The sequence below is a fragment of the Manis javanica genome, chromosome 10 (assembly GCF_040802235.1).
Source record: "Manis javanica isolate MJ-LG chromosome 10, MJ_LKY, whole genome shotgun sequence".
Classification (NCBI taxonomy): Eukaryota; Metazoa; Chordata; class Mammalia; order Pholidota; family Manidae; genus Manis; species Manis javanica.
Window position 1 is genome coordinate 88,285,993 of NC_133165.1, and position 19,128 is coordinate 88,305,120.

The window sequence follows — 19,128 nt, forward strand, 5'->3', positions numbered from 1 at the left end:
TTTTAGTTATCTAGTCAGCTAGATAGGAAGTCCCTTTGTAGATGAAGAGAACTACAGCATCTTGTTCAAGTAATAAGCAGTCTTTATTAGAACCTACGTTCTTTTTAGTATACTTGCTTTTATATCATTCTATGCATTTTTTTCAGGCTTAAGTGAACAATGATAAGGTTTAAAACCATACAGGTGGAAAGATAGATAATCTATAATCCAAAGAGGAATAATTTATAATATATATACTTTTCAGATGAGCAAAAAACTTAGCACTGATTACTAGAAAATAGACGTTAGGCAAAACTTAGATTCAATGATAAAGGTAAGATTCTGATAACTTAAAATGTATATGTGTTTATATTACCGAACCAATATTTATTTATGACTCCATAATCAACAACATACTTTTTTAGTAAGACAGAAAAAGCACATAAAGCTTTTGTTCTATGTTTTTCTCAGTATTGCTCATTAAGGGTTATATTACTAAAAACATCTGGTTTTCTTCCAAAACAGTATTATTTGGAAAATCTATGTTACTTCTTGCTCTGAAGTCTCTTGGACTTAAGATTCCTATTCAAGTAAATGGAAAGATCCTACTCAGACTGTTCCTTAAAGAATGTTGCCCAAATGAAATAGACACTTAACCATATAAATATTGTTATAATATTAATTACTATTAAAATGTCTTTAAGAAAATTTAGGAAATGTATATGGAGATATGCAAGGAAAATCATGCTTACACTTAGTAAGTTCTTATTCCTCAAAACCTTCATGATAGTCACATTCTGATACACAGTGGCATTCGGTTTGTTCTTAAAATTTCACTTTCTTAATGAGTTTGTATAGACAATGACTGTATTAATAACTAAATTTTCCATGACATTCAAGTTTATAACCCACAGTAACTAGTGATACCTTTTCTTTCATGTTCTCAAAAGCTCCTCCCTGGGCCAATACCGTATTGGACTGTAAATCAAAAATAAATCCTGATGAATCTGAAAAAAATGAGAAGGAAAAAATATATTCAACATGATCCAAAAGTAACATGTAATTCATCCCCCAAAAAGAAGAGCTAGTACCAGTTGCTTTCCTCCCATAGACAGTTAACAACTTAGTTGCTATTTTACAAATTCTATTATAGACATGGCTAATAATTTGAATTAAATCATAAAATAAAGTTTGATTTTAATAGAAACTGTCACAGTTTGAGAACACTAAATACATAAGCTATATCAGACTGTCCCATAATCCTTGATGTCTTTCTTAACTACTCCATCTTAATTTAAAAGGCTCTCTAAAAATGCTGCAAGGAAACAGTATCCTAAAGAAAAATTTAACACTAATGAATCTGAAAAAATGGGTGAGGATGACAGCTTCTGTAGCATTAATAATTAACAATACATGAAAGTAAGTTCCTTCTAGACTGTACCACACACATCATGTTCTTAGACTATGAACTCCATGAATACATTCATGTTTGTATTCCCAACATAACGCCTGATAAAGCAATCAGTGTACCAGAGTTTATATTACCAGCACAATACAGGAAAACTTAGTTCAATGTGACTGATTGCTGAAAAGAGTTTGGCTCCTTTGCACTTATGAAGAAAAGACTATCAGCAAATTTAATCAGTTTTTTTACCTGAGACTATATGATCAATAAATTACCTCAGCATTAACACTTGACAACTTTGTTTTAAACTAACAAGAGGCAATCTCAGGAAATGGTTAGTATTGAGTGCTCCTCAAATACTGATGTGTATAACTTACCAACCTGGGGAATCTTAGCTTAGAACACAGGTTCTGATTCAGTAGTCTGGCCTGTGGTCTTTTTTACTCCTAGGTAGTATCAATATGGCTGATCCATGCACCACTTTTGGGAGTAGCTTGGGGGTTAGCACTTCAACAAAGTAAGTAAAAGGGGACATTTTGAGAAAAGTGGTTGCTGTGATCTGAATGTTTATATCCCTCCCAGATTCATATACTGAAATCCTAAAGTGATGGTGCTAATAGATGGGAGCTTTGAGAGGTAAACAGGTCATGAGAGTGGGCCCCTCATGATGGGATTAGTATTCTTATAAAAGGGAACCCACAGAGCTCCCTAGCCTTTGCCACCATGTAAGGACACAATAAGAAGTCTGTGACCCAGAAGAGGATCTTCACCCTACCATGCTGGCACTCTGTTCTCAGACTTCCAGCCTCCAGACTATGAGAAATAAATTTCTGGTGTTTAGAAGTCACCTAGTCTGTAGTATTTATCGTGGCAGCCCAAAGAGAGTAACATAGGGGTCAAAAAGATATAGTATTATTCTTGTACACTTTCCAAATTCTTTTGCTATGATTACAGATGTGTTTTAATTAAAGCCTCTTTTACAGTTCTATCTTTATTCTGTGTTTCAAATTCCTCTGAGTTTCAAATACCATGGTTGCTATGGAGGACTGATAATTTATAAGTCAGAGTAACACTTTGGAACAAAAAGTGGAAAAAAGGATATGAATGGAGCCCGTGTCATTCCAAGAGAAACTATGCCTGCCAATTACGAATGAACCATGAATGAATTTAGATTTAACCTCTGTAATATTGGCAGTTTAAGACTGTTAACCAAATGACAAATCAGGCTGCATTTACACAAACTCAGTATTCAAGCCTAAATTGTCCAGATGACTAAATATTACAGTTAACTCCCAATTATCTTTATTCATTGAAAAGAGACACAGGATATAAAGATGAACATTTTATACAGCCAAAATACTATCCAGCAACCTTCTCAGAATTGCTATAGGTTAGCCAAAAATATAACATGAATGTTGTAAGTACTCTTCCCCAAAGACATATTCGTGAGCAGTGAGATGATACAAAGGACATCAATAGTCTTATTAGAGAATCAAATGACCAATCTCATTTAGCCAAAAGAGGTGACACTAAAGTAAAACAGCATTTAGGTGTCTATATTTAAATGACGTATTAGTATTTCTTATACATCATCTAATAGTTTATTTTTTTCCTTTAACAACACATTAAAGTGCAGGAAAACAAAGGGTAGTTCTGCAAACACCTTCAGTTATTGCCACCCTCACCCCTGAAATTTAACATAAGTATTAATAGGGTTTATCTGGTATACCAGTTAAGAGCATTAAAAATACATAAAGCAGCTATTTTAGTCAGGATCCCAGCAGGAAACAAATATAAACTCAAAAATCAGGGAATCTGAGGAGCGCTGAATAAAGAATTATTTCTGATGCTATTAGAGAGCAGGAAAACCACAAGATAAAATGTAGTACCCCTGGGCTAATAAGAACAATGTACCTTGCCTACCTAAGGTTTTAAAAAGGTGTTAGGAGAGAGGAATTACTGAAACCCAGAGACAGAAGGCTCTTTCATCTTTGGCTCACCTGGTGTGGAGAGGGCCAGAGTTCCATAACTATGACCTTTGGTCAGAGGACACTGTAAACCCAATAGACCCCTCAGGGAAAGCCTGCAGGAATTAATATCCTGACCTCACTCTCCTCCCCACTTCTGAACTCCTGCCTCTGTTGCCCAATGGCCAAACCCAACCAGAAGCCTGCGGGCAAGAGAGCCACTGAGGCAGTCCATACAGGTCAGCCTCCCAGGGCACGAATGCTAATTTTGTATTTAGGTTCTAAATAACGAGTTTTCCAAAAAGAAGCAATAATTTAACATCTTGTCTATTTACCACCTCTTTTGGCTCAAATCAACAACTTTAGTAAATTCAAAACCTTGCTTCAGTAAACTGGAGCTTAAGTGCCTCTCAGCATTATAGAGAAAGTTATTTTTAATTCCCATCAACAGTATTTAGAGCTTTAACAATTTTCTTATTTTTTCATGCAAAGAAAGCCTAAGATTTACATAATTCCATTGATAGGAAATAAGGCAGATCTCATTTTGTGATATCTACCTATGATAGAAGAACGTGTATACTCTATCAGAAATCTATTTTCAAAGAAAAAAAACTGTAGTTAGATATTATTCTCAGGCAAGATTCATAAAGTATACAAGGAACCCTTGAAATTGAGCTTTCTTCTTATCATTTATTTCACTCTATTAGGAACCATCTTTGAAGTTTCTTGGAATTATTTCAAATAGCACATATTTAGGAACATTTTGAAAAAAGTATGTTATTTACAGTATCACTGAGATATTTGTAAATATTGTAGGCTTTACTGTTTTTGCTGGCTTAAATCAGGCAAAAGTTGTTTTAGGCCCTGAAGATGACAGAAATATCAGAGTCTGATTATCCCATATATCTAAACAACACTGAACAAGCTTTTTTTTTCTTGATTGAGGTATAGTTGACATATATATAACATTACATTAGTTTCACGTGTAAAACATAATGATTTGGTATTTGTATAAACTGCAAAATGATCACCACAATAAGTCTAGTTAACATGTCACTATCATTGTTACAAAATATTTTTTTCTTTTAAGAACTATAAGACTACTATCTTAGCAACTTTCAAATATGCAACATATTATAAATTACAGTTGCCATGTTGTACATTACATCCCCATGACTTATTTTATAACCATAAATTTGTACCTTTTGACCCCTTTTGACCCCTTTTACCCACACCCTAATCCCTACCTCTGGTAACCACCAATCTGTTCTCTGTATCTATGAGCTTGATTTTTGTTTTGTTTAGATTCTGTACTTTAGATCCCTCAGTTTAGGTAAGTAAGATCATATGGTATTTGTCTGACTTATTTCACTTAGCATAATGTCTCTGAGGTCCATCCAAGTTGTTGCACATGGTAGCATTTCCTCATTTTCTGTAGCTGAATAATATTCCATTGCATGTATATACCATATTTTTCTTTATCCACTCATCTACTGATAGACACTTAGGCTGTTTCTGTATCTTGGCTACTAAACAATACTTCAATGAACATGGAGGTGCAGATACCTTTTTGAATTAGTGTTTTCATTTTCTTTGGATAAATACTCAGAAGTGGAATTGCTGGATCCTATGGTATTTCTATTTTTAATTTTTTGAGGAATCTCCATACTGTTTTCCATAGTGACTGTACCAATTTACATTCCCACCAACAGTATATGAGGATCCCTTCTCCACATACTTACCAACACTTGTTAATTTTTGTCTTTTGATAATATCCTTTCTAACAGGTGTGAGGTGATACCTCATTGTGGTTTTTAGTTGCATTTCCCTGATGATTGGTGATGTTGAACACTTTGGCACATACCTGTTGGACATTTGTATGTTTTCTTTGGAATTGGACATTTTTTTTATTAAGGTATCATTGATATACAATCTTATGCTCAGGTTTCACATGAGCAAAAACAGTGGTTACTACATTCCCCGTTATCAAGCCCCCACTACATACCTCATTACAGTTACTGTCCATCAGCATAGTAAGATGCTATAGAGTCATTACTTGTCTTCTCTGTGCTATAATTCCTTCCCTGTGCCCCCTCTATATTATGTGTGCTAATCATAATACTCATTAATCCCCTTATCCCTCCCTTCCCACCCACTCTCCCCAACCCCTTTCCCTTTGGTAGCTGCTAGTCCATTTTTGGGTTCTGTGAGACTGCTGCTGTTTTGTTCCTTCAGTTTTTGCTTTGTTCTTATACTCCACAGATGAGTGAAATCATTTGGCACTTGTCTTTCTCAGCTGGGCTTATTTCACTGAGCATAATACCCTCCAGCTCCATCTATGTTGTTGCAAATGGTAGCATTTGTTTTCTTCTTATGGCTGAATAATACTCCATTGTATATATGTACCACATATTCTTTATCCATTCATCTACTGATGGACAGTTAGGTTGCTTCCATGTCCTGGCTATTGTAAATAGTGCTGTGATAAATATAGGGGTGCATACATCTTTTTAAATCTGAGAACTTGTACTCTTTGGGTAAATTCCTAGGAGCGGAATTCCCGGGTCAAATGGTATTTCTATTTTTAGTTTTTTGAGGAACCTCCATATTGCTTTCCACAATGGTTGAACTAGTTTACATTCCCACCAGCAGTGTAGGAGGGTTCCCTTTCTCCACATCCTTGCCAGCATTTGTTGTTCTTAGTCTTTTCGATGCTGGTGCTGTGAATTATTAAAGAACATTAAACCTTAAATTGAACATTCAACTGAGTGAAGAAAAAAAAGCCAGAATTTCCTTCTCTAGCTACTGTCATTCTTTTAACAAATATATTCCCATTTTATATAATAGCTCTCATGCTACTATTAAGTTTGTCCCTTTACATTTTTACAGTTATTCCAGGAAAGTTGAAAAAGTGATTTTAAAGAGTCTTTGTTGTCCTTTCCCTCCTTATAACTATTCTCAGTAATTCTTGGCTTTTTGTACCTCATATTTGACTTTAGCCAAGAAGCTAGAGCAATCCCGGCAGGAAAGTTAAAGAACTAATAAAAAATTGGAAGCATTTAACCCCTGCTTCATTTCCTGTCTCCCATGAAACATTAACTCACAGGATATAGGATATCCTGTAGTAAGTGATCTCCCACCACTCCTCCAACATATGTTCACTTCAAGTGTACTTTCAAGATGCATTTGGCTTTCCTGAAAGCATATTCTAATTTAATAGGTTTATAAGAGTAGAAAAGGAGTTGTTACATGAATTGATTCCCAAACACATGAAGTTAAAATCTAATATCCACAAATACTTAGATAGTAAAAGAGACAACAAATAAACTTGTGAACATTCTGCACTCTCTAAAATTAACTGCAGTAACGACAAAAAGTTGTGCCTATCAATGATACTGCATGGGTGAGGGAAAGTATAGCCATTCAAACACATCAAGAAAACCTTTAAAACTATATATAGATATTCACGGTGATTATCACTTCACAGCTATGCTTTTAACAATTCATGCCCACTTGTAATCTTACCCTTCTGGCTTTGTTTCCTAGACATTGCAGTTTCTCTAATCTCAAAAAATGCAGAAGAAATGTATCCTTTCGCCTTGTCTGTGTTCTGACTGTAGTTATCTCTGACTTAAAAGTAGGCAATGACGTCTGTAGTTGGAGATGATAAGTACAAAATCCTGGTTATCTGAAACCAGTTTGCTACTGTTGATCTCCTTTCCTTCTCTTGTATCAACTTCTTGTCAGGAAATCTCATTGCAGGCACTCATGTCTTTTTTTTCCACAGAAATTCTAAAGGGGGAAAAAACACACATATAACTACTACAATAACAGCTATCTGTATGAAATTTCTGAGAGAGATCCACAGGTTTGATTTGGTATTTTTTCTAAGAAAATTAGCTATTAAAAGTACTCTAGAAAGACTGTAGCTGTAAAAAGTATTTTGCTCCTTAAGAAAGTTTAATCTTAGCATCAAACCCTCTTCTTAGTTCAGAAAGCATGTTTTTTTAGTCTTCTCATCGTTTGTATCTATTTCAAATACCCCCCACCCCCGCTTATAAACTAAAATATTACCTCTTATCACTCCCTAAGATCTTTCTTACCATCTGCTCTTCCTGTCCAAATCAAGGGTGTTTTCTATTTCTCTAGAATTTACTGTATCTAACCTCCCCTTGGTGGGGTGAGAGTGAGTAGGGAGAACACAAAGGAACTTTAATAAGGAAAATAAAAAAATTAAAATATGGATTAGTTGATACTGCAGGGAGCTCCTATAAATTATAAAGATACAAATGCTATTTCTTCCACATTACTAAACTTTAAAAAATACATATACAAGGTTTCTGGGTAAAGAAAGCATAAAGAGAATCACAGAACTCTTAAACCCAGACACCTGCTAGGAAAGACATTTTACAAAATGCAAATCCAAGGAGGAAATGAGAGTAATCTTTATGGAATATTTTCCAATGTGGAAAGAGGAGAATAAAGGAATGGATAGATAGCCCTGGGAAAATTAAAAAACAAAAACAAAAACACATCAAGAGCAAGAGCCTTCATGGATATTAGGGAACAGACTGGTGATTGCCTAAGGTGGATACAGGGGATGAGAGAAATATGTGAATGGGGTGAAAAGAGACAAATTTCCAGCTATAAAATGAGTAACTCATAGGGATGTAATGTACAGCATGGTGACCACAGTTAATACTGTATTACTTATCTGAAGTAGATGTAGCAGAAAGTGGACCTTGAAAGTTCTCATTACAAGAAAAAAATTCTGTATGGTGATGAATGTTAACTGGACTTACTGTGGTGATCAATTTTCTGTTTATAAAACTATCAAATCATTATATCATACACATGGAACTAATATAATGTACATCCATTATACTTAAAAAAAAAAAAAAAAAGCAAGTGAGTTCTTTTACAAACCACCTTGGGACCTGAGTAAAGGCAGGCTGAACCTATGGGGCTCCCATCCACCAGAGCATTGACCCAAAGTGGAAAAATCAGCCAAAGTCTTTGGAAACACACGGAATTTACCACTGGACAGAGTGGTTACAACACATAACATTTTATGAGATTTTAGAAGACAGAACAGAATTCAGATCTACCAAAAAGGATTAAGCTCTTCAATAGCAAGCTTTCTCTACCCTCATGTCCTCAGTTTAAAGAAAAGAGGATGAAAGCAACAGTCAACAACTAACCATAGCTGATGAGCAAGGTTGGGTAGGATAGGTCCCAAATAAAGTGGAAAACACCTCAAGGATATTTCATCCATACTCTGTAACTACAAACAAAAGGTATAAATGGAGATTTCCATGTAAAGCATGACAATACATAAAAGTGACAAAGCAACTATCAATTCCCCATAACAAGAGAGAGAGGAAAGAGGAGAAATTACCACGCAGCAGACAAAGAACCCAATCTGGAAAACAACATAACCTCCCAAAACCAAAAGCAGATACTCCTTTGAATACTTATTTCAATACTTCAAAGAAGAATTTGGATTCAATAAAGCTAGAAAACAAATCACAAAAAACCCAGCCACTTCTACATAAGAAACCGTTCAGTCAAGCATTTTTTCTAAAACGGGAACAAAAGATATAATACCACATTGTATTAATTAAACTTTGAAATGTGGGAAAACCAGCAATTAATAATGGATGGATTTATTGAGAAAGTGAAAATGATTCTATCTGGATATTTATAATAATTTGTTGCTGCTTATTAAATAGTAAAGAAAATTCAAGATGGTCAGTCTTGGACTAGTTACCTCTGAGAGCTAGAGCCTAAAACTAAGGAAACTAATGAATCAGACTTCATCTTCAATTTATTCTGTTCTAAATAAAGTCCATAGTCACAGACCACACCCCTGGTGCTAGCCATGCAACATAAACTGCTGGTTCCTAGGACCCTGAGCCACAGTGGGCAGCTCAGTGACTCTCGGGATGGGGGAATAGGAAGAGGATGAACATGTACAGTTGTAAAACCTATTACCACATTTCTCATTTCAAATCACAACAAAAGACATTAAGTTTTTATATTTATGGGAATGGGAACATGGGTTAAAAAGGGATGAGAAATTGAGACAAAAAGTAGAATAGAGGTTTTACCAGGAACTAAGGGGTAAAAAGAAAGGGAGAGTTATTGTTTAACAGATAGCAAGTTTTTGTAGGGACTGATGAAAAATTCTGGGTATAGGCAGTGGTGATGGCTGTACAACACTGCAAACATATTTAATGCCACTGACCAGTACACTTATGAATCATTAAAATGATAAATATCACTATATATATATATATGGGGGGGGGGGGTTGTTTTTTTTTCAATTTCAGGAAAAGACCTCCAATAGCCAAAACAATCTTAACAAAGAACAAAGTTGGAGGCCTTGCACTTCCTAATTTCAAAACATATTATAAAGCTACAGTAATTAAAATAGTGTAGTATTGGCATAAAGACAGACATTAAGACTAATGGACTAGAATAGAAAGCCCTGAAATAATTCTGTCAGATATGGCCAAATGATTTTTGACAAGGGTGCCAAGATCATTCAGTGGGGAAGGACAGTCTTTTCAACAAACGCTGCTGGGAAAAACTGGATGTCCACAAGCAAAAGAATGAAGTTTGTCACTTACCCTTATACCATATACAAAAATTAAAGTGGATTAAAGACCTAAATATAAGACTTAAAACTCCTAGAAGAAAACATAGGAAAGCTTCATGACATCACTCTTGACAATGATTTCTGAGATATGACACCAAAAGGAAAAAAAAAAGTAGACAAATGGACTACCTCAAACTTAAACCCTTCTGTACATCAAAGGAAATAATCAAGAGAGTGAAAAGGCAACCTATGGGATGGAAACAAACATTTGCAATCATATATCTGATAAGGAGTTAATTTCCAGAATATATAAAGAATTTCTATAACTTAATAACAAAAAAAATAAGTAACACTATTTAAAAATGGGAAAAGGACTTTGATATTTCTCTAAAGATATACAAATGGATATGAAAGATATGAAAGGATATTTAGCATATGAAAAGATATTAACATCACTCACCCACCATTAGAGAAATATAAATCAAAACTACAATGAGATATCATCTCACACCTGTCAGGATGGCTGATACCAAAAAAAAAAATAAGTGTTGCCAAGAATGTGGAGAAACTGGAAACCCTCGTTATTGTTAGTGTGACTGTAAAATTATGCAGCCCCTGAGGAAAACAGAATGGGGGTTTCTCAAAAAGTAAATAAATACAGCACTATTTACAACAGACAAGACATGGAAGTATCCATCAGTAGATGAATGGACAAAGAAGATGTGGTACATATACACAAGGGGTATTATTCAGCCATAAGAAGAAAACAAATCCTACCATTTGCAATAACATGGATGTAGCTAGAGGTTATTATGCTCAGTGAAATAAACCAGGCAGAGAAAGACAAGTACCAAATGATTTCACTCATTTGTGGAGTACAACAACAAACCAAAAATGGAAGAAACAAAACAGCAGCAGACTCACAGACTCCAGGAAGAGACTAGTGGTTACCAAAGGGAAAAGGGGTGGGAAAGGTGGATGGAGGGAGAGAAGGCAGTGGGAGGGAGGGAGAAGGGGATTAAGGGGTATTATGATCAGCACACATAATGTAGGGGGGATCACAGGGAAGGCAGTATAGCACAGAGAAGACAAGTAGTGACTCTACAGCATCTTACTATGCTGATGGACAGTGACTACAATGGGGTATGTAGGGGGGACTTGATAATATGGGTGAATGTAGTAACCACAACGCTGCTCATGTGAAACCTTCATAAGATTACATATCAATGATACCTTAATTTAAAAAAAGTAATTAAATAGAACTACCATATGATCCAGCAATTCCACCTCTGGGTATATATCCAAAAGAACTTAGAGTAGAAATAATTCTCAATAACTCAACAAGTTATTTGCACACCCATGTTCACTGCAGCACTATTAACAAGAACCAAGAAATGGAAGCAACCCAGATGTCCACGGATGGGTGAGTGGATAAACAAAAAGTACCATATGTATACAAGGAGTATTATGCAGCCTTTAAAGAGAAGGAAATCCTATCATATGTCACAACACAGATGGACCTTGAAAACATACTAAATGAAATGTCAGTAACAAAAAAGAGAAATACTGTATGATGACACTTACACGAGGTATCTAAAGAGGTCAAATTCATGAAAACAGAAAGTAGAATGGTAGCTGCGAGGGGCTGGAGAGAGAGGGAAATGGGACATTGTTGTTTAATAGGTACAGAGTTTCAGTTTCACAAAATGAAAAACTTTGAGAGATCTGTTATACAATTATGGGGATACACTTAACATTACTGACCTATATGTTTAAAAATGGTTAAAAGAATGGTCCAAAGAAGAAATTCAGATGGCCAACAGGCACATGAAAAGATGCACAATATCGCTAATTATCAGGGAAATGCATATTAAAATCACAATGAGATATCATCTCACAGCAGTTTAGGATGGCCAACATAGAAAAGACTAGGAACAACAAATGCTGGTGAGGATGCAGAGAAAGGAGTACCCTCCTACACTGCTGGTGGGAATGTAAACTAGTTCAACTATGTGGAAAGCAGTATGGAGGTTCCTCAAAAAACTAAAAATAGAAATATCATTTAACCCAGGAATTCACCTTAAGAATGCAGGATCCCAGTTTCAAAAAGACATATGCACCTCTATGTTTATTGCAGCACTATTTACAATAGCCAAGAAATGGAAGCAACCTAAGTGTCCATCAGTAGATGAATGGATAAAGAAGATGTGGTACATATACACAATGGAATATTATTCAGCCATAAGAATAAAACAAATGCTACCATTTGCAACAACATGGATGGAGCTAGAGGGTATTATGTTCAGTGAAATAAGCCCAGCTGAGAAAGACAAGTGCCAAATGATTTCACTCATCTGTGGAGTATAAGAACAAAGAAAAAACTGAAGGAACAGAACAGCAGCAGACTCACAGAACCCAAGAATGGACTAACAGTTACCAAAGGGAAAGGGACTGGAGAGGGTGGGCAGGAAGGGACAGAGAAGAGGAATAAGAGTCATTACGATTAGCACACATAATGTAGGTGGTGGGGCACAGGGAAGGCAGTATAGCACAGAGAAGACAAGTTGTGACTCTATAGCATCTTATTATGCTGATGGACAGTGACTGTAATGGGGTATGTGGGGGGGACTTGGTGATGGGGAGAGTCTAGTAACCACAATGTTGCTCATGTGATTGTATATTAATGATACCAAACAAACAAACAAACAAATAAATGGTTATGACTGGTAAGTTATATATTAAATGGTTTTTACTAAAATTTATTTTTTTTAATTTCAGGAATATAGTGATTTGGAAAAAATGAAAAAGGGAGGAAACATGTTAAACATGGATTGATTAGCATAAATCCATCACCACTAGTGGAAAACCAAGCCAAAGCATATGCTCTACTGAGACCGAGGATATTGTTAATATAGCAGTGTAGCAGTGGGTAAGTGAGTGCTTGAAAGCCAGACTGTTGTTTCCAACCCAGCTCCACCACTTCCTAGCTGAATGACTTCAAGCAAGCTGATTATCTTTTCAGCATCTCAGTTTATAAGACTGAGTTTATTTGCATTTTATTTATATAAAATGCAAATAAGGCTAGCATCTTCCTCTCAGGGTTATTATATGGTTTAAATAAGTTTATACAGATATAGCACTTAGAACAGTGGCTGACTTATTGACAACCATTCAATAAACACTGGTTAATACTGACTGCAATGTAAGATGTGTCCCCTAAAATGGAAAGTTCCAAGAATCATAGATCATACAAGTTAATTAACAAACAAATGGGAATTTTACTAAAACTATGGGCTACTAGCAGTAAGTCATATTTAGGTATTGTTAGAGCTTTAGAATTGCAACTTCATTAGGTTTAGATGATGTACAATTAAGAAATTGGTATTGTCAAGTCTTAGGGTACATTACTTTTTGCACTGGCGCATTATAAGAACCCGACACAATAACAAGTAAAGAATTAACTGGGCTGTAATTTGAGGGTGAGGCACTGGGAGGGCTGTACAACATAGAGAAGACAAGTAGTGATTCTATAACATCTTACTATGCTGATGGACAGTGACTGTAATAGGGTATGTGGGGGGGACTTGATGGGGGGAGTCTAGTAAACATAATGTTGCTCATGGAATTGTATATTAATGATACCAAAAAAAAAACTAAAAAAAAAAAAAAGAATTAACTGGGCTGTACACAAAGATACTAAGAGTTATTTTAAATTTAAAATACAGATTGTTACAATATCTACCAATCAATAGAAACAGAGGAAAGCAGCAAATGGGTGAGGATGGAAGAAAATATAGGAGAACTATATCCTCATCTTTCATAATAAGATTGCTCCTGAGAAAATTAAAAAGTCATTACAATCAAGTTATTCAGAAATATGGAGGTTAATATAGAAGAAATGTTCCTGATTAATCATGGAAAGCAAGAGCAAGGAAGGGCAGAGGCTGGGAGTGGGGAAGCAGAGGACTGTTTTTAAATTACTACTGTAAGTCTTGTGATACTATGTGACTTTTTATACCATGTGTATATATTTAGATTAGCAAATACTTTTCAGCACAAGAACAGACCTATAGACCAATGGAAAAGAGTAGAGAGCCCAGATATAAACACATGCATATACAGTCAATTAACATATGATAAAGGAGTCATGAATATACAATAGGGAAAAGACAGTCTCTTCAACAACTGGTGTTGGCAAAACTGGACAGCTTCACGTAAGAGAATGAAATTGTATTACTGTCTAACTCCATACACAAAAATAAACTTGAAATGGATCAAAGACCTGAATGTAAGTCATGAAACCATAAAACTCTTAGAAGAAAACATGGGCAAAAATCTCTTGAATATAAGCATAAGCAATTTTTTCCTGGACACATCTCCTCAGGCAAGGGAAACAAAATAAAAAATGGAACTGCATCAAACTAAGAACCTTCTGTACAGCAAAGGATACCATCAGTATAACTAAAAGGCATCCTAGAGTAATGGGAGGATATATTCATAAATGACTCATCTGATAAGGGGTTAACATCCTAAATATGTAAACAACTCATACGCCTCAACACCCAAAAAACAAATAACCTTATCAAAAAATGGGCAGAGGATCTGAACAGAGACACTTTTCCAAAGAAGAAATACAGATGGCCAACACGCACATGAAAAAATGCTCCACATCACTAATCATCAGGGAAATGCAAATTAAAACCACAATGAAATATCACCTCATACCAGATAGAATGGCCACTATCCAAAAGATAAGAAACAACAAATGCTGGTGAGGATGCGGAAAAATAGAAACCCTCCTACACTGTTGGTGGGACTGCAAATTGGTGCAACCACTGTGGAAAGCAGTATGGAGGTTCCTGAAAAAACTAAAAGTTGAAAGACCATTTGACCCAGTAAAGTAATTCCACTCCTAGGAATTTACCCAAAGAAAACAAAATCCCTGATTCAACAAGATATATGCACCCCTACGTTTATTGCCACACTGTTGCAATAGCCAAGATATGGAAGCAATCTAAGTGTCTATCAATGGATGGATAAAGAAGAGGTGGTGTATATATATATATATATACAATGGACTATTATTCAGCCATAAAAAGAAAAGAAATCCTGCCATTTGCAACAACATGTATGGATCTAGAGGGTATTATGCTTGGTGAAATAAGAAAGGGGGAGAAAGACAAATACCATATGATTTCACTTATTTGTGAAATATAAAAACAAAGCAACATAGAAGGAACAAAACAGCAGTCAACTCATAGACACTGAGAAGTGACTAGTGATTACCAAGGGTGAGAGAAGTCGGCAGGGGCCGGGAGGGAGGGAAAGAGGACTGCTGAACCACCGTGATACACATTTGATAATTTAAAAAATAATTTAAAAATAAATAATAAAAATTTTTGACCCATTTTATGCAAATAAAAACTACTTTTGACACCTTTTTTATCCACAGACTGGCAAATATTCAAAATGATTATAAATACCAGTAATAAGGCTGTGGAAAAACAGGCCCCTTCATATCTCAGTGAGAATATGGAAAATAATATAGTAGTTATCAAAATTAAAAACATATATACTATTTGCAAGACAATTTCTAGGAATTTACCCTACAAGCATATTTGCAAATGTGTGAACTAAATGCGTTCAAGGTCATCCAATACAACGTTATTTATAACAGCAAAAACTGAAAACTAACTGTCCATAAATAGGACACTGGTTGAATAAATTAGGTTCATCCAAACAGTGAGATATTATGCAAAAGTTTCTCAGAGAAACGGAAGTTCTCTATATATTGATATAGTAAGATATATTGTTAGATGAATATGATAGAATATATTTATACTGGCTTGTATATATATGTAAATATTGTATACTTGGAAGGATAAACAAGAAACTAGCAACAGTGATGATCCATCGAGGAAGAAAAAATAAACTAGGGTTAAGGAGGACTTTTCAATCTACTTTTTTATATTTTGACATTAGAACTGTATAAACATCTTACTTGTGGAAAAAAGACTTTAATACTTTAAAAGACTCTTTCCCAGTAAATTAAATCAAAGCTGAAAAACCTCAGTTTAATCTAAATATTTATTCCAACCTAGAAACCCAATCTTGAAACAGGTTCAAGTGTGTCAATAAGAACCTACAGATGCTAACTCCTAGACCTGCAGAATAATAACAAATGGACTGTTTCAAATAAAAACTTTTTTTCTGATTTTTAAAGGGTTTTGGTTATGAGAAAGTAAGAAAGAGTTTTTATTCCACAATATCATCAGTTTGCCAATAAGTATCATTTGCATTAGCTCTATGAAAAATGAGACCCAAATTAATGCATTAATATATTCTAAAAAATAAGTAGGAACAAAATGGATGATTTCCTTATGTCAAAAACGTAACTGTAGGACCTTTCCATAAGTCTGTTTTCTCAAATGTCTTTATTCATTGGCATTAACTTTCGAATCCATATGTCACTCTAATCTAAAAACTATCCCATTATTATAAGGCCTGATCACCATAAATTTTAATGAAATTTTTCATTTAGAAAAATCAGTAAGTTCTTTTTTTTAAAAAATTAAAACCTCAAATTGGAACAACACAGAATTGGAAATGGGACAACAGAGAATTTCTGGAAATTTAAAATACATTCTAAGAGGGAAATCAGAAAACATCTGATACCACAACCCCTCTTTACTACTGTTGAAGACACACGACCCTCCAAACTACTTAACATTAGTCATCAGTGGCAGCTGTAAGTGTGGGAGTAGGGGGAGCTCAAAGGAGCGGAGTAGGAAGACATATCTGTCTTTTCCCATTTCACTGCTAGCTGGGAGGTTAGAGTTTTCTGCACCCTGCTCCTCATGCAGGTGGTTTTAACCATAAGTCAATCAAGCCAAATTACCCTCAGCTGTATCAATTCTTCAATAATAGAATTAAACAATACTGATCATTTCATGCCCACACCACTATACACATACATACATTTCATTTCTCCCATCTCCCCAAAGCACAGATGCACAAGCAGCTCAAGGGGATGGAGGCAGCTATTAGGCACAAACAAAACAAGACAATTGAGATCAACTTTATTCAATGATACTAATCCATAAAGGGAGATTCCATACACATATACATGAAAAAAGTGATTTCTAATATCCCTGCTACCTTAAAATAATTAACTGATTAGTTAATAAGTATTTAACATGAACTATGTGCCAATACTTGTGATAAATTATGAAAGATGGACTATTATTCAGCTTTAAAAATAAGGAAGGAAATTCTGACTTGTGTTAAACATGGATAAACCTCAAGGACATTATGCTAAGTGTAACTGGCCTACTGTGTAGGCGCATGCTTACACATGTTGGCAATGAGCCATTATTGTCTGTGTTGCTATGTAAAGAGCTCTGCCCAGTGCCCTCCCCAGCTGGCAGAGGCTGACATGGATTACAGACTTGCCTGATGCAGACATGATTCTAGCGCTTAACCTGCTACCTATCATAAGATAAAGCTTGGTAAAAAAAGAATAAAGCTTGGTGTAAGACCTTTTACCCCCCAACATTCTGCTGTCATTATTTGGTCTCACTGAATTCAGAGTGCATTTTCTGAGAGCTACAGCCCTCTGGGATGACATTTTGGCAGAGTGGGAAAGATTTGCTGTAGGCTGAAAAAACGGAATAAGCTGTCCTCATGGGATGGGTACTTCAGTGGGCTGCCCCAAGGATGGGGAGATATCTGGGTGTCCCCCAATGGGCATGTGGTCCGAGGTGGCTTTCCTCCTGGAGGAGTGGGCCCCTCCCCAGGACTGAGAGGAGGTGGAGGTGATGAGGCAGTGTGGGAGGCCCTCCACAAGATTGGAAGATCTTTGGAGAAACAGAGTGCCTTTGTGGTGGCAGTAATCATGGGTTGGCTGTTTCTCACAGTGCTAGAAAAGGATATAGATGAGAAGGACATACTCCTGTAAGAAGCATGAGAAGAGGCAGCACGAGAATGCAAGCTGCAAGGTGCTGTGGAGGAGGTAAAGGCCATGAAGGAGGAGGACTTAAGAGAAAAGGCAGTGTAAGAATCTGAGCTATGAAGTGCTGTGGAGGGATTAAAAGTTGTTGAAGATTAAGATAGTGTTGCTGTGAGGCACTGTGGAAAAGGTAAAGGATGTAGCAGAGGAGGTGCCCTGCAGAACAGTGAGAGCTGCCATCAGCCCCAGAAGTGGTGGAGGAGCTGGGGGAGGAGAACAAAGAGTTGGAGATGGTGCTAGAGGCACCAACCACTACTCTATTAATTCCACCCAGTATTAGTCAAGAAAATAAAGATGCAGCAACTACAGGTTCCTCCAGGAGAGGTGAAGCCTCCTCCCCAGGTTGTGGAGCACTCCATGTTCCACCCCTACATGCAGGCAGAGCTGGTGGATTTTGGCTATTGATTTCAGCAGAAATCCTTAAGAGTTCATATCAGCCTGGCTCCTGCACCTTTGGAATGTAGGAGTGGATACTATCCTCCTGTTGGGATCAGACGTGGGAAAGGTCGCTTCCCTGGTAACGCATCCTGCCTTGTGGCAGTGACTGCAGAATGCACATCAGACCCCAGGGAATCATTCACTTCTTGAAGTGCCGCTTTCTGTATGGACTAATCAGACTGAGTTACCATCTTCCCCCACTAGATGGCAGACATATGCCAAGTTCCAAAAAGTGTCATGGGAGTTGGGCACAAAACTGCCATTTATAACCCAGTAAATCAGAACCTGAACAAGGAGCTGTTTATAGCCGTAATGAGGCAATGGTGATGCCAACAATTGCCCTGTTCCTCTTTGGACCCTTAGTGGCCATTATCCCCCTCGCTTAGGGCAGCCCATAAATGCAGTTACCCATACTGTGGAAGATTTCAGAAAGTAGAAGTCATGTGGGCATGGAAGAGGGAGTGTGGTCTGCTACTGAGAGGGAGGGTTTAAAAGGTCCTATGAAGGAGATTAAAGGTGGCGCCATGAGAAGTGAGCCAGAAACCTCCTCCCAAAACCAAATAAAATATGAAAATATAGTTAATACAACTAATCCTGAAAGAGCAACAGGAAAGAAGGCTGCACCAGACTGCATACAACCGGAGTAAAGAACAGACTTCATGAAACAGGGTAATGTACCAAAGCCCCTACCCCAGCTTACCGGTGGTAGGAAGAGAAATGGAGCCAGGAG

General features: G+C 36.4%; 1 protein-coding gene across 6 annotated transcripts in view; it reads right to left on the reverse strand.

The window, feature by feature from the left end:
• SPATS2 (spermatogenesis associated serine rich 2) overlaps nucleotides 1–19,128 on the reverse strand; it is a 166,492-nt gene that overhangs the window by 39,416 nt on the left and 107,948 nt on the right. For 4 of the 6 annotated variants that reach the window (XM_073213566.1, XM_036992029.2, XM_073213565.1 and 1 more), the window contains 2 exons: nucleotides 6,877–7,143; nucleotides 907–986 (listed from right to left, as the gene is read on the reverse strand). In XM_073213566.1, the coding sequence (XP_073069667.1) occupies nucleotides 907–986; nucleotides 6,877–6,901 (105 nt within the window). In that variant the 5' untranslated portion in view covers nucleotides 6,902–7,143. The remainder of the gene's footprint in view (nucleotides 1–906; nucleotides 987–6,876; nucleotides 7,144–19,128) is intronic. The other 2 variants (XM_073213567.1, XM_073213568.1) reach the window with 1 other exon arrangement.